Below are 15,789 nucleotides of genomic sequence, written 5' to 3'. Positions count from 1 at the left end.
AATTTTATATGCACATTCAGTGGGTCTGAGAATCGGTACTACTGGGTACTTTTTATATTGATAAGTGCATTTGTTGAATAAATAATAGTAAATTATTACAACTCGAGACTGACGGCGACCATTGTTTGTGCGACGGGATAGCGATGGACGTTGCCATGGTGACATACTTATTTAGTCACTTCAATAAAATAATACGGGCGAAATACTTTATATGGCAAAGAAACGTTTGCCGGGACAGCTAGTATTATTATAAATAGATGAAACCTTGTTTTATATGTTTCACATGTAAACCGCGCGGTAACCGTACATTATTCCGCAATAAAAACTATCTAATGTCCTTTCTCGGGACTATCAAGTCTACACACTGAATTAGTTCAGCTTTTAAATTGTGAAGAGATTTAATCTGAATGATAGACAGACACAATTTTAATATTAGTAAGGACAAACCAATAAAATAATATATAAAAAAATAATATTTTTGAAATTTTACAAATACTCAATCTCGAATGCGATAAGCTTCAAAAGTTCAAAAAATGTCCCCCTCAGGATTTTCAAAAATGTTAAAAGAACCTAACCCTCTTTCTGACACAGTCGAATAAACTGATGTTTAAACTTTTTAATCGGGACTTAACGCGACTTATTTAAGTAGTAATGCTACTACGAGTACATACTTTTTCTCGACGTTTCGGCCGTGTTGCAACGGCCGTAGTCACGAGGGGACTGCAGGAGCGCGACGTCTTCGTTTGCACCGGGCGGTCGGTTCTACGACTACCCTCGAGTTGTCCAATATTTGTGTTCCAATACACTGAAAAGTTATCGTATTGTTGTTAAGTCCCGATTAAAAAGTTTAATTATAATGCAACGCGAAAGTTTAAAATGTTATCTTAAACTGATGTTGTTTGCAGGTTTTCAACGGCTGCCCGCTTCGGATAAACTGCACGGCGTCCTGGATACACCCCGATACGAGAGACCAACACATACTAATAGGTAAGTACCATACCATCGAACCATAGGCAGATGGCGGATTTACGTAATATATAATATATATAAAAAAAAATATATATATATATATATATATATATATATATATATATATATATATATATATATATATATTTTTTTTTTTTTTTTTTTTTAATGAAATAAGGGGAAAAACGAGCAAACGGGTTAACCTGATGGAAAGCAACTTCCGTCGCCCATGGACACTCGCAGCATCAGAAGAGCTGCAGGTGCGTTGCCGGCCTTTTAAGAGGGAATAGGGTAATAGGGTAGGGTAAGGATGGGAAGGGAAGGGAATAGGGGAGGGTAGGGAAGGGAATAGGGTAGGGCATTGGGCCTTCGGTAAACTCACTCACTCGGCGAAACACAGCGCAAGCGCTGTTTCACGCCGGTTTTCTGTGAGAACGTGTATTTCTCCGGTCGAGCCGGCCCATTCGTGCCGAAGCATGGCTCTCCCACGTAAAATATATAATAATATGGTCGCATTATGTCAAACCCAGCCGACGAATCACGCCCAAGGGTAATTCATACCGCAACGCGACGCGTAGATGCATTTTTAAATTTGTACTGAATTTAGAAATGCATGCAAATTGTCGCCATCTCATTGGCGTCGTGCAATACTAGCGAGGTATTTGTGACATCACTGACGCCATCTTCGGCGTCTACTCTTTTTTGACAAGCTATAAGACAGATAAATGCAATACGATAACTCTCTTACCTGTACCTAATCATCTATCTCTCTCCCCCAGGCGCTGAGGAGGGCATCTACACTCTCAACCTGAACGAGCTACACGAGACAGCCATGGACCAGCTCTGTCCGCGCCGCACCGTGTGGATGCACGTCATCAAAGACGTGCTCATGTCTCTCTCTGGTGCGTTCTCTCTCTCTCTCTCTCTCTCTCTCTCACACAGACACACACACCCTTTTTTCTTAGATTGATTTGAAAGGGATGACACTACGATGTTGCCACTTTTTAATTTCTTCACTTTCTTGACAGTCTATATATTTTGTTTTTTTTTAAAGATCCATACTAATTCTTACACCATTCTCTCAATATTAAGGCAAAACCCCCTGCCTCTACCGTCACGAGCTACTAGTGTTATCCGGCAGCGGTCGCGGCGGGCGCGGGGGCCGGTCGCTCCGCGTGCTACCGCCCCGCCTCCTGCCGAGACGACTGGCGCCGACCACGAGAGTGCCGGATACTAGAGGTGCGTAAGGGCTATGCGATATTGTTGGGGACATCTGACTATACAATAGTGAAAAGTTTGGGTACATCTGAGTATATAGTGAAAAGGTTGGGCGCACCTGGTAATTTAGTGAACTGGTTGGGAACATCTGACTATACAGTACTGAAAAGGAAACGTCTGACTTTATGCATTTAAAAGGTTGGGCATATCTATCTAGTGAAAAGGTTGGCCACACCTTAGTATGTAGTAGTGAAAAGGTTGGGCGCATCCGACTATATAGCGAAAAGGTTATGTGGTAAAAGACGGAAGCGGTCGCTCCGCGTGCTGCCGCACCGCCTCCTGCCGAGACGACTGGTGCCGACGACGCGGGTGCCGGATATGAGAGGTGCGTGGTAGTAACTAGATGGCGCCACCACAATGTTGCATTAAAAGGGCCATTCACGGCAGGACTGCACGGCAGTCCTGCAGTGAATGGGCCCTTTTAACTGCCAATTAAAAATGGTGCTGTTTTAATGTTGCCAACATAACAATATTTGTCAATCACCGATGGAAGCACTACAATGTTGCCAACACATTTCTATACGTGGGAGATCCATGCTTCGGCATGAATGGGCCGGCTCGACCAGAGAAATACCACGTTCTCACAGAAAACCGGCGTGAAACAGCACTTGCGCTGTGTTTCGCCGAGTGAGTGAGTTTACCGGAGGCCCAATCCCCTACCCTATTCCCTTCCCTACCCTCCCCTATTCCCTTTCCTTCCCATCCCTACCCTCCCCTATTACCCTATTCCCTCTTAAAAGGACTGCAACGCACCTGCAGCTCTTCTAATGCTGCGAGTGTCCATGGGCGACGGAAGTTGCTTTCCATCAGGTGACCCGTTTGCTCGTTTGCCCCCTTGTTTCATTAAAAAAAAAAATAACAACATTTTGTCATTCGCAAATGGCGTCACTACAATGTTGCTAACACAAATGTTGGCTACGTATCTATGTGCGTTAATCACAGATGGCGCAACTAGTCACCCATGCCAACATGACAATATTTTATTACCAACCTAACTAAACTATTATTATAATCTATTTTATTATAACTTATTCTCACTAACTTTCAAATAAAGATGCAGTGCTGCCAACATAACAATATACGCCAATAACATGCTTATTCTCATCCGTAGGTTGCACGCGGTGCGCGGTCGCTCGCAACCCGTACAACGGCTACAAGTACCTGTGCGGCGCGACGCCGGCCGGCCTCTTCCTCATGCAGTGGTACGACCCGCTGCGGAAGTTCATGCTGCTCAAGGTGAGGGGCTCTCGAGTTGAGAGCTGCTGGAGTTGAGAGGCTCTTAAGTTTAGAGAGAGAGAGCTGCTTAAATGACTGATAAGTTGCCCTTTTTGAATCCCAAGTTTTGGTAAGTTCATTCTACTCAAAATGAGCACTGCTTAATTTGGGAGGCGCTTAAATATACAAGTTTTTGTGAGCTGCTCAAGGTAAGGGAGGGATTTGGATTTGAGAGGATCTTAAGTTAATACCACGGGTTCGCCGAAAGAATCTTATGTTGGGTATGGGTCAATTTTGACCCCTCACTCGATACGCTTGTAGAAATCATCAGTTAGTATTAAACAATAATATTCAGTAAGTGTTATTAAAGAGATAGCTTAATTCTACAGAATTTTTTACCATATTTTTGACTCTTTTTCTCTTCTCTACAGAACATAGAATGTGTGCTACCATCCCCGTTACTGGCGTTTGAGCTGATCATCACGCCGGAACTGGAGTACCCGCTGCTGTGTGTAGGCGTCAGCAGGAAGCCGCTCCGGCTAAACCTTATCAACATCAACTCCGGTGAGTGTGGGTCAGCCGTGACCCGCTGCCCGCTGCCGGCCTATTGAGCTGATTATGACTGGTATGGGTCAGTTTTGACCCATCGAAGCTACATAATTCGTGTATATTAAATTAAGTTGTGCGTAATTTGTGAGGGTCAGTTTTTACTCATTGCTTAGGGCCTTATGTTGTGATTAAAACGAAAAAAAAAGATCTGATAGTGGTTATTTTTGAATCGCTAAAGACATAAAGAACGATACAAGAATCAAGGAAGTGTTTTTGATGGCTTTACACAATTTTGTTGTAGTGTCCGCTCAGTTTTGCATTCTGAGGCCTGACTCTTATTAAAGATAATTTGAAATTTCTAAATTTAACATTATTTTCATTAAACTTTGTTACAGGAGCGAGCTGGTTCCAATCGGAAGAATTAGAACTAGTGGCTGGAGCTTCTAACACGGTGGTGCCGCGGCCCGAGCGTCTACACACACTGAGAGCGGTGCATCAGTTGAGCGAGGACGCTGTGAGTATACGCCGGTTTCTATCTCGAATATATAAAATTCTCAAGTCACGGTATGTGTGGTCGAACTCCTCTGAAACGGCTCGACCGATTTTCGTGAATTTTAGCGATCATATCGGCTAGGGTGAATCGGACAACATCTACTTTTTATATTGATAAATGCATTTGTTGAATAAATAATAGTAAATTATTACAACTCGAGACTGACGGCGACCATTGTTTGTGCGACGGGATAGCGATGGACGTTGCCATAGTGCCGATGGTACACGCCGGTTTAATGAGGGATCGTGGCGGTTATGACGCGGTACGACATTTGAACTTCAATTAAAAATCAAAAACGTCAAAATATTGATATTAAGGTTTTTAAATTGTGGTCTAGAAAGTTCAAACGTCAATATTGTGACCATAACCAACGAAGTTCATGTTCATGAAAGTTAAATAGGGGTCTGCCTAAAATATAGTCTGCTTTCTACGTCTCGATTTTCACGTAACGTTGAAATTTTACTGACACCATTTTATCTCCAGGTGCTGGTATGCCACGAGAACGTAGTGGACATAATCGGCGTGCTGCCGGACCGGCCGCCCGCGCGCCGCGCCGCCCTCCCCACGAGGATACAGTTCGACTTCCACGTCGATAGCGTCAGTGAGTATACTGTTACTGAGATAAAAACAAAAAAAAATATACACACACGCATACGCACGCACTCACACACACACACACACAAAATGAGACTTCTGCGGGGCTAAAATGGTCACATAGCAATTCCTCTCAATCAATTCAGGAAATGAATTGTCAAAAGTGTCGAACTGACAAAATATGTCAAATTAGTACGAATTACTAAAGTACGACATGGCTTTAAATGAACGTGGGCGGGGGCGCTGCTGGTTAAGAAGAACTGTCATAAATGACGTTTTTGTATGATGGCAGCGTTAGTTCCTTTTTTCGCCACGTTCATTCAAAGCCTTTTCGAGCTGTAGACATGAATTGCAAGCAGACTTGTATTTTGCGATTTAAAAAAATGAATCACATTATGATTCATAATATGATTCTGCAAAGCGACCATTTTAGCCCCGCTGTCAAAAATTGTGATGGCATCGTGATGCAACAATATTATTGGGACCCTCTTGTGCATGACGCGAATTAAGTTTTACTTCAAAAGTATGGAGTGTAGATGGAGGAAAACTATCTCTGTATGTAAAAAGTGTCCGCTGAAATGCGTTAAATTAGGGTGGCGCTACAGTAGCAACAGGGTAAATTTTAAATCATTTAGCAGCTTTTATTTCAGCTATTTTAGGTTATATTTTTCAAAATATATTGGTATTAACCCAGTAATTCTGTGACTCGGCTATTCGGCTAACTTCAATTTATATTTTGTCACCAACGGCTACATTCATCCCATACCCTTTGCTGCAGCTAGCGCCACTCTTGGAGGATTTTTCAACTGCTATTTACTGCGTACAGCTGGACACTTTCAAATATCCCCCATATAAGATAGTTCTCCTCCATCTACACTCCATATTCAAAAGACACCACAGGACTTGTATACTGTCTGAATGTATTTTGAGACATGCGATGCAATGCTAAAATGTGATGAAAACATAGATTGATGCATTGCTATTGTAAGAAACAAAAAAAAAACAGAAAAACATTGACAAAATATACTCTGACACACCCACACACACACGCACGCTCACACAAACGTGTGCTTGACACGCGCTTATCCTTACTATAATATTATAAATGCGAAAGTGTGTCTGTCTGTCTATCTACCTGTATGTCTGTCTGTCTGTTACCTCTTCACGCCCGAACCGCTGAACCAATTTTGCTGAAATTTGGTATGCAGATGATGTACGGGTTGTTGCCAACCGTACATAATTAATATGCTTACACTTTAAGATTCAGTAATATCGCGGATCATATACATTTGTATTATGTGAAATAAAGTCAGTTATCATTTATCTATCAAAGGGAGTGGTTTTATTTTATCATCCTCAATCGTTCTCCCTTAATTATCATTTATCTTTATCATACATCTTTAATATAATATTGGTGTAAGGCAGGCTGCAGCAGTAGCCCTATTTTAAGTCCCGAGGAAGGACATAGGATACTTTTTATTGAGAAAAATGTACGGTTCCCGTGCGATAAACTAATTTTGGCGCAACGAAGTTGCGGGCGTCATCTAGTACAATATACATGTACACGCTCACGCTCACACACGCACTATATACATCCAATGTATTGGCATAATGTTAATAAAACTTTATAACATTCGCAGTTTGTCTCGCGGACTCCGTGCTGGCGTTCCACCGTCACGGCGTGCAGGGCCGCTCGCTGCGCAGCGCCGGCGCCGGCGTCACGCAGGAGATCACCGACACGTCGCGCGTCTACCGCCTGCTGGGCCACGACAAGTGAGTATTTACAATATAATAAGCCTCGTAACCGGCCACCGTCACCGAAACTAACCGTCGGTGGCTTCATAGAGCTAGGTAAGGCTGTGTTGTTGTCACGCGGCGTTGTAAAAAAGTGGGTCAGAAACTACCCACCCGCTGCCGCACTCAGAGACGAATAGTTATGCACTGCGTAAATATTTTTACCGAAGAGGGAGAGTATTTAAAAATATATTTTAGCTTAAAACATTATATTGTAGATCAATTTATTCCAAAACCAAGAAAATGTAGCCTTATTTATTCAATATATTTATTAAAACAACATCTTTATAATTCCAGGGTGGTAGTTCTTGAATCACATACGCTTCACAACAACACAATGTCGGGAGAAGAAGGTAATGATCTATACATATTGGCCGGACACGAAGCTTCCTATTGAAGAGTGGGTCGAGGTATGTTTGAGAGGTAACTAGAAGTAAAGTTGGGTCAAAACGGACCTGTAGATCTAAAACCGAGGTAAACTCTGAAAGTTATAAATTGGGTCAAAATTGACCCGTAGAAGAAGAGTAGAGAAGTAAAACTTACTAGGATTTTTTTTGCCCCATTGAATACAGAGGTAATTTATGGTTAAATAAACTCAACATAAGACCTAAACCAGTGATGACCCACCATGATTATAACATAGAAAAATTTACTGTGTTCTCGTAAAACAATAATATTATATTTTTATTGTTCACTCAAATTGTTGAAAGTGGATATTAAAAATATTATCGAAAAATAGCTGAAATACTCATACTATTGAAGCCAAAGATGAGGGCGATAAAGCAATAGATGAAAGAAGAAATAAATAGGTCTCGAAGTGTCATGAAGTGTCATTTGATGCGAAATGTAAGTAAATATTTAAAATAACTTTATAGTTAGTTCTTGAGTTGTGATCACAGAGAGGAATTGTATATTGAAATTATTGTCGAAAGTGGTATCATAAATTCGTAACTGGTAATATTAGGGAGTGGGTCAAAATTGACCCATGAAATATTGATATTCTATTTTAACACATAACTATGGTTTGAGCATGTGCATCAAATTTTTGGAGTGTGGGTCAAAATAGACCCATCTTTAAAAAACTGAACAAAAATGGCCGAGTGAGCAGCATATAAAATTAAAAAGAAAAAAAAAGTTTTACTTTGACGATGTGATAATTTTAATGTGGCAATACTAGCGTTTGCGAATGTTGCCATATCAACTGTAAAAAATGTTACTGCCATTTCCATTCCATGGATTGTGAAGCAATAATTTTCTGATAATCCGATTAGTAGACTACGGTTTTTGTTTCTTCAAAAGATTTTGACAAACAAATCTAGTTTTATACCAAGGCAAGCGACCGCGACCGACAAAAATTCAAATAAAATATACTTTTATTCAAAATAGGTATCATGCATACACTTTTTGAAAGTCAGAAGAACGTAGAATCTACGATGCCTACCACCGGTTCGGGAACTAACCCGGCGAGAAGAACCGGCGTAAGAGACGCGCACGGGGCTATTTTTTACTAAAAAGATGAAAATTTACAATTTTATAATTAAACTAGCTGTTGCCCGCGACTTCGTCCGCGTGGAATTTAGTTTATAGTTGTTCCCGTAAATCGATTGAGTCGTTTACGCGCAAATCAAAAAAGTATATTGTGTGGGAATTCCTTGTCCCAGTTTCAAATTAGTATCTCCAATCTCCATGCTAAATTTCATTTTATCATAATTAAATAACAATGTTATGGCTATGCCACAAAAATTACAATGTAAGTACTAAGTAACATCACATAATAATAAAAGGTAATAGTTACATAATTGTAAATCAAAATTTTGTATTAAAATATGTGGAAGCAGCCCTGCAAGCAGCCATTCTACTACCAGGATGTACCATCATTTATGAAATCATTGGCTTTGGCACACAAACGTTCTTTCACTACTTTTTTTAAAATAAAATGCCACTTTATGACCTAGGCTATAGGTCTCATTTTGCTCTACGTCACTACAAAGCCGCGCTGGGTCGCTAGACCAATGTCGGTAAAAATGAAACCTATAGCCTAGGTCATAAAGTGGCATTTTATTTGAATTGTCGGTCGCGGCCGCTTGCCGCGTCGAATGAAACGGTACCTTAAGAGTGTATTTTTTCATGAAATAAGGGGGCAAACGAGCAAACGGGTCACCTGATGGAAAGCAACTTCCGTCGCCCATGGACACTCGCAGCATCAGAAGAGCTGCAGGTGCGTTGCCGGCCTTTTAAGAGGGAATAGAATAAGGAAGGGAACGGAATAGGGGAGGGTAGGGAAGGGAATAGAGTAGGGGATTGGGCCTCCGGTAAACTCAAACACAGAGCAAGCGCTGTTTCGCGCCGGTTTTCTGTGAGCCCGTGGTATTTCTCTTGGTACCGAAGCATGACTCTCCCATGCTTATCTGTGTTTACAGACAACTTAAAAATAAAACCATATATTTCAATTTTGTCAAAATCTTTTGATTGAACAATAATATGTAATTAATAATTTATTAAATTACTAATAAAATAAAATAAAAATATACAGCTTAGATTTCGAACAATATCCAAGTAAAGTAACCAAAACTAATATTTTGAATAGAAATAGTTTTAGGATAAATAGACAGCATGATAAAAAAATAACTTTAAAAAGTAGCTTGAGAAAAAATTAATAAAAAATAATGAAGAGTACAAAACTTATTTTTTTATTTGTGCTATGTAGATGCCAATTTCAAATTATTGTACAATATGGCACAGGTAAGCCAATTATTGGCAGATTCTTTTTTTTTAAGTAGGCAACATTAATTTTTTAATAGCAATAACTGTAGTTAAAATATCCAGGTTGTCTCGAGACCGCAAAAGAAATTTTAACACCTGTTTTACAATGTTTTAGTGTCATTTGGCTTGAACATACCCTCTAAATAAAAAATATACCAAGATTATTATGTAGCTGTCTTCTGAAATATTGGAAAAGTCATTTGACAGAGTAAGATAGCAATATGTTGTCTCTGTCGCTCGATATAAAATTAGAAAGAGATAATGCTAGCTGGTCGTTGTTAAGCATTTGTGTTGCCCACAAAAAATGGTTTTACTTTATAAATGCAGTCTTGTTTTAAATCAGGGGTTCCCAAACTTATTTTTGCCTACTGCCCACTTTACGAACAAAATATCAGCGTCGCCCATTGTTTTAATTTAAGATGTATCCAGATGAAATAAATCACCCCCAGGCTTCTACAGAACGCCCCCAATTTTTTTCTGGGTCCCACACCGCCCCCCTTTAGACCTTCGCCCACAAGGGGGTGCTATCGCCCACTTTGGAAAAGACTTTTAAATGATCTAAAGAATATGACTGCTTTCAAAACTCACTACGTATTTTTTTTGTGGATGGGTACAAAAAAGCTTAACAGCGTCCAATTGTAACAGTTAACAAAACAGGCCTTTAAAACATCTAGTAAAAGACATTTCCCTTATACATAATAATTAATATACCTCCTTACTAATAAATATTCTACGCAGTATAACTTTTCAAGATCCCATGTCTTATTCTCACACGTTAAATAAGTCACATTATACAACGTGTAACAAAAGTAAGTGATAATACTTTAGGTGTGAGTCCCTTGTATAGAGTTCAATGTGTTAGCAGCGATAAAAGGGTAACCTTTTTTTTACTTTAGTATGGGCGAACTCCTGACAAATCACAAAAAAATGCTACTTCAGCGTAAGGGACACATACACACCCTTAAGTATTATCACTTAGTTTTGTTACACCATGTAGATAAAGAAACGGTGACCTTGTAAGCTATATACCTAGAGATATTTATTAGTAAAAGGCATAGAATAGGTTTTTTGAATTAATGCTTATGTATTTTATGTAAATAAAAAAATATTCCAAATAGCGTATAGTCAATTGTATATTACCGATAGTGATAATTTTTTAATTTAATTTTTCTTAGCAATCTCGACGGACTGTTTATTTTTAATGCGATTAGTAAAATAAAACACTTGCTTTGTTATTATTGCTAAAATAAGTAAAAAATACTATATTCTTGTGTGATATCTAAATGATATAACATTTGTAGTCAGCCTAAAAAAATGGGTAAAAATCTATAAAAAAAACTGGGACTTTTGCCATAAAAAATGCCAATGATCGTCCAAAATGCCCGGGCCTGTACCCATCTTTAAACCCAAGTGCTTGTAATGCTAGAACCATCTGTTTGAAGTGTTGCTACAGTAAAAAATTAACCATACTCATTGCATGTTCTATTTTAATTTATACTCTATTGCCCAGAGCGCTTGTAACGTTGAAATAGTGTTGCTACAGTGAAAAATAAAGCAAGTTTTTATTTTTCTAGTCAGAATATTTTCCAACGTGAGTATTTAAGAGATGTGTCAGTATATCCAGTGTTTTTATGAGATTAAAATTCGAACACATTTAAAATCACAATAGGGAATTTGTAATGTTACCATGTAAAACTAACAGCACAAAATATAAATAACACTTATTGTTAAGTTAGATTTATTTTGCTGGCGATTGTATATTCTGGCCGAAGGAGTTATAGCCAAGATCTGGGATTTAGGGCCTGTTTCACCTCTTTCTGATAAAGTGCTGGATAGGCTATCCACAACTTTATGACAGTTTCTCCATACTTGATCTGTCAAGTTAATTGGTGGATAGACTATTCGTCACTTATCAGGAAATGGTGAAACAGGCCCTTAGTCTTATTAATCTTTACTGCTATCTTTGATTTATATGTTGTAAAAACAATGACAGCAACATGAAGAATCTTAAAATTAAAAAAAATATTTTTTATTAACAAAAAACTCTGAATTTAAATATGCTTTATTATATTGTATTAAAAATAATAAAAATGATATGAATCATATTTTTTTCACATTAGACCTGTAAATGAAGTAGAAATAATAATTATTTAAATTGATTTGTAATAAAATAAGAATGGAATGTGTTTGTTTTACACTTTTTGAAATCATATTAGATTGGGAACTTAGAGACTTATTTAAATTGATTTGTGAAGAAATAAGAATGATATTTGTTTATTTTACACGCCCTGCAATATTAAGTTGATGTAATGACGCCATTTTAAAATGATTTTGACAGATAAAAGTGTTCAAAATGGTGGATGGATTCTTTATTTGAAAAGAATAGGTAATTTATAAAACATTTATTTGCAGTAAGCATGTTAAAATTATCTTTTATTTATTATATCTTTTGGTTGTATCAGATCTTGGCAACTCAAGAAGAGCCATAAGACTGTAAATAAGAAATATACTTAGACAAATTAAATATTAATGTCGCCCCACACTTATTTATTTATATTTAACACTGGAGTTATTTTATTCCTGTAATAAACTTTTATTTTCTATTATTTTGTTTTTATTTTACACCTGTGTGGGTTGTTAATCATGTTTTTATCTGCCTTCTAATAAAACATAACAAATTTTTAAAGCCTATCTGATATATTCTATAACCCGGTCACTGAACGCGTCAAAATTTCTCCATTGACCTATCACTTTTCTCTTTCATTCACACGCAAAAATATCGCTATCTCTTATTGCATCCATATGAAACAATTTAGCTATCGTGTGCCAGTGAAAGATAAAGTAGAGAAGTCAAAAACATTTCTACGGGTTCTGTAACCGAGCTATAGCACATCTTTGCTGGCTGTTTCTTGTTTTCTTTATTTAAAAATTTGCCAAATCAAGTGTGGCAAATAGACTGACCAAGGCTGTTTGATTTATTTAAAAAATATATAAAATTAGGTCGTTCATGAGTTTATTAATGTTTACAAATTAGGGATAGTTTTCAGAATATAATATAGTTATAACTAAGGTAAACTCAGAAACACCAAAATAATTAAGTGTATGTCTGTTGGTAATCGTATGAATGTTAGATTTAAAAATACAATGGAGCAGTTTCCTTTTAGTTCTTTTAGGGTGGGTTGCACCAACTTACTTTAACTATAACTGTAACGTTAACTATAATTACAATGCAAAATATCAAATTTTTGGTTAAAGTATTTAATGGACGCCATATTTAACGATAACCATTTACTCAGTATTTGACCAGCAACAGACATCTGTCAAATTCTATGGTCAAAGTTAAGGGCCTTAACTATAACCATAACTTTGACCATAACTGTAACTATAACCACGCCTCTGGTGCAACCCACTCTTAGTAAAAAAAATCATAAAAGATTTTTTCCAGTTATTTGTTTCCTATAACCTGTAGACTGGCCATTACTTAGCAGATTTAAAATTATACTGTTTGATAAGTTGTTTGTAATATTGTTAATCAAATTAATTTAAAACAAAAGGAACCTTTTCCATTGTTTTATTGTTAGGCTATTAAAGACAATCTGTCAAATTAAAAGCATAAAATGCTCAATCTACAAATGATCTTGTGATCAGCTTCTCGCATTTAAATTAGTAAAAAAAACTTTAAACTCTAGTAATTATATCATTCAGAGGTTTTTTACCCCTGACAAAACTATGCCGATAAGAAGCATAGAAACTCTGAGGTAAAAAAACTCTGCCCTTACTAATTTGAATATTTATACAGCAAATAACTATGCAAGTTCAGCTTGTCTAGCTTATTGGGAATGTAACTTATCAGATAATGACAGCAAACTTTGAATAGTAATACACTGGAAAATATCTCTATTAGTAGGTTATAGTCTTTCCGATTCTCTCTATTCTTATAAATGTAATCAAAGAAATAGATTATAGTTTTGTGAAATAAATATTAAAAATATTTTTTTCATTCCGAGGGTAGTTTAATTTTTGGGTTGTAAATAACTAGCGTAGGTGAGTGTCGAGAGTTTAATGTTATCGTAAATAATTGTTTTTGAACAAATTTTATTCCCAAATAAAACTATAAACTAAAGCTTGTTTATTTAAACCACCTTTCCCAGTAGTTACGAAGATAAAACTATTATCATTACTAATGAAAAGAATTACACTGTGTATCTATGTAGTTTCAAGACACTATAATTATATAATGCTAGTCTAAGGCCCTGTTTCACCACTTCCTGATAAGTGATGAATTGGTTATTTACCAATTAACTTGACAGATCAAGTAATGGATAATCTGTCAAAAAAGTTGTGAATAGCCTATTCGACACTTTATCAGAAAGTGGTGAAACAAGCCCTAAGTATCTAAACACACTAGGCCAAAGTTACGCGGCGGAAAATTCCGCAGGATTACGCCCGCAATGTATTTTAAATTACCGATGACACACTATTCCGTCGCGTTCCGTCTGTACAATGTACTATCAGAGAAGTTGATTCCTAGGCAGATGGCGGACCTATGTAATTTGGTCGCGTTAAGAGCTCACCTGACTCTAAAAATCAAACATCGTCCTTCTCCCTTCACACTCACGCCAGTCTTTCATATGCCAGGTGAAAAAAGACGGCGCGGAATCATCGCCGAGTTAGTTTTACTTAATTTATTTATTAAAAAGACGAACTATAATGATTATGAAAAAAGTGTTTTGAGCAAATTTAGGTTTTATCAATACCTTTTTAGATATTAAAAAATATTAAAGAAAAGACAGCAAGCTTCGAAGATCCAAGCAAAAATGTGTCTAAAACAAGGTTTTTTGTAAAAAAGAAACTATCGAGCATTTTTTGAGTAATCGTGTTTTCGTCTTGAGCATTTAATCTTTATGAACTGAAGTTACTTGTGTCAAAAAATCAGTTTTCTAGACCTTACAGATTTTGAGATCTAGGTTAAAGTATGTAGTCAAGTTAGGGTCATATGGGCTCTTAAGTCAAACCCATCCGACCGATCACAACTATAGTTCTTGCAATCTACGAGCGCGCGGCGCCCTTAGTTGTGTCAGTGACCATATCTATACAGGCGTACATGGCTCGCTCGCTACTGACTGCTCCGTCAGGTACGCACACTAACGAAAATGTCTATTCACAATTACAACTACAAATAAAGGCTACGCGCGCTCGTAGATTGCAAGAACTGTAACATTGAATTGACATAAGCCGACCACATGACGTAGGTCCGTCAACTGTCTAGGAATCAATTTCCTCGGTGGTACATATTGTATGCGTTTAACATTTCGGCCGTAATAATGCGGAATTTACGCCGCGTAACTTTAGCCTAGTGTGTTTAGACACTAAGATTTAAGTAAAAAATTGGACTACTAGCTGTCGGTTTGGTTGGTGGAAACACTATAGCAATTTAAATAAATATGGATTGCTATAGTATTTCCACAGGTTTGCTAGCAATAATATTTTTCAAAAAATCTGGCCATATTATATACAAAATATTATTTAAATAAAATTGACAATCCAAAACCGTCTTATAGGTTAAACTCCATCCATGGATGGAACATGCAAAACTCTTTTTTTAAATGCAGCCATTTCAATAACATTAAACTTGAAGAAGATGAAAATAATATTATGTTATAAAATAAACATTTGTTTCAAATTATGTACACTTTATTAAAACAACAAAATACAGCTACACATTGTTATTAATTGCAGGTACATTCACAAGTCACATTCAGTATAAATAATGGTATTTGATGACACTATAGACATGACAACAAAATAACACTAGTTTTTCAATAGCCTTATGTAAATTGGTCAAACTATCTTGAAACTCAATTTGGTAACTTATTACGGCTCAGCCATGTTGAATACTAGTCTAATCTAGGGTTGCCATCCGTCCGGATTTCCCCGGATTTGTCCTAGTTTGAAGAACGTCCGGGGTGCGTCTGGCCGGGTTTTTGAAAAGTGTCCGGTTGAAATCCAGACACTTTTGATGAGAGAAATTTAACTTTTAAGTGATGCGGCAATAAACGAAAGATAAGAACTCG

At 37.3% G+C, this 15,789-nt stretch overlaps 1 protein-coding gene across 4 annotated transcripts in view; it reads left to right on the top strand.

Annotated features, from left to right (window-relative positions):
• LOC121738196 (mitogen-activated protein kinase kinase kinase kinase 5) overlaps positions 1 to 8,069 on the top strand; it is a 41,603-nt gene extending 33,534 nt beyond the window's left edge. For all 4 annotated transcript variants that reach the window (XM_042130112.1, XM_042130111.1, XM_042130110.1 and 1 more), the window contains 9 exons: positions 906 to 987; positions 1,749 to 1,871; positions 2,062 to 2,208; positions 3,359 to 3,483; positions 3,894 to 4,026; positions 4,407 to 4,525; positions 5,048 to 5,165; positions 6,799 to 6,931; positions 7,250 to 8,069. In XM_042130112.1, the coding sequence (XP_041986046.1) occupies positions 906 to 987; positions 1,749 to 1,871; positions 2,062 to 2,208; positions 3,359 to 3,483; positions 3,894 to 4,026; positions 4,407 to 4,525; positions 5,048 to 5,165; positions 6,799 to 6,931; positions 7,250 to 7,349 (1,080 nt within the window). In that variant the 3' untranslated portion in view covers positions 7,350 to 8,069. The remainder of the gene's footprint in view (positions 1 to 905; positions 988 to 1,748; positions 1,872 to 2,061; positions 2,209 to 3,358; positions 3,484 to 3,893; positions 4,027 to 4,406; positions 4,526 to 5,047; positions 5,166 to 6,798; positions 6,932 to 7,249) is intronic.
• The last annotated feature ends 7,720 nt before the right edge of the window (positions 8,070 to 15,789 follow it).

This window comes from Aricia agestis, chromosome 22 (genome assembly GCF_905147365.1).
Source record: "Aricia agestis chromosome 22, ilAriAges1.1, whole genome shotgun sequence".
In the NCBI taxonomy this organism is placed as follows: Eukaryota; Metazoa; Arthropoda; class Insecta; order Lepidoptera; family Lycaenidae; genus Aricia; species Aricia agestis.
This window is presented reverse-complemented; position numbering and strand designations above follow the sequence as displayed.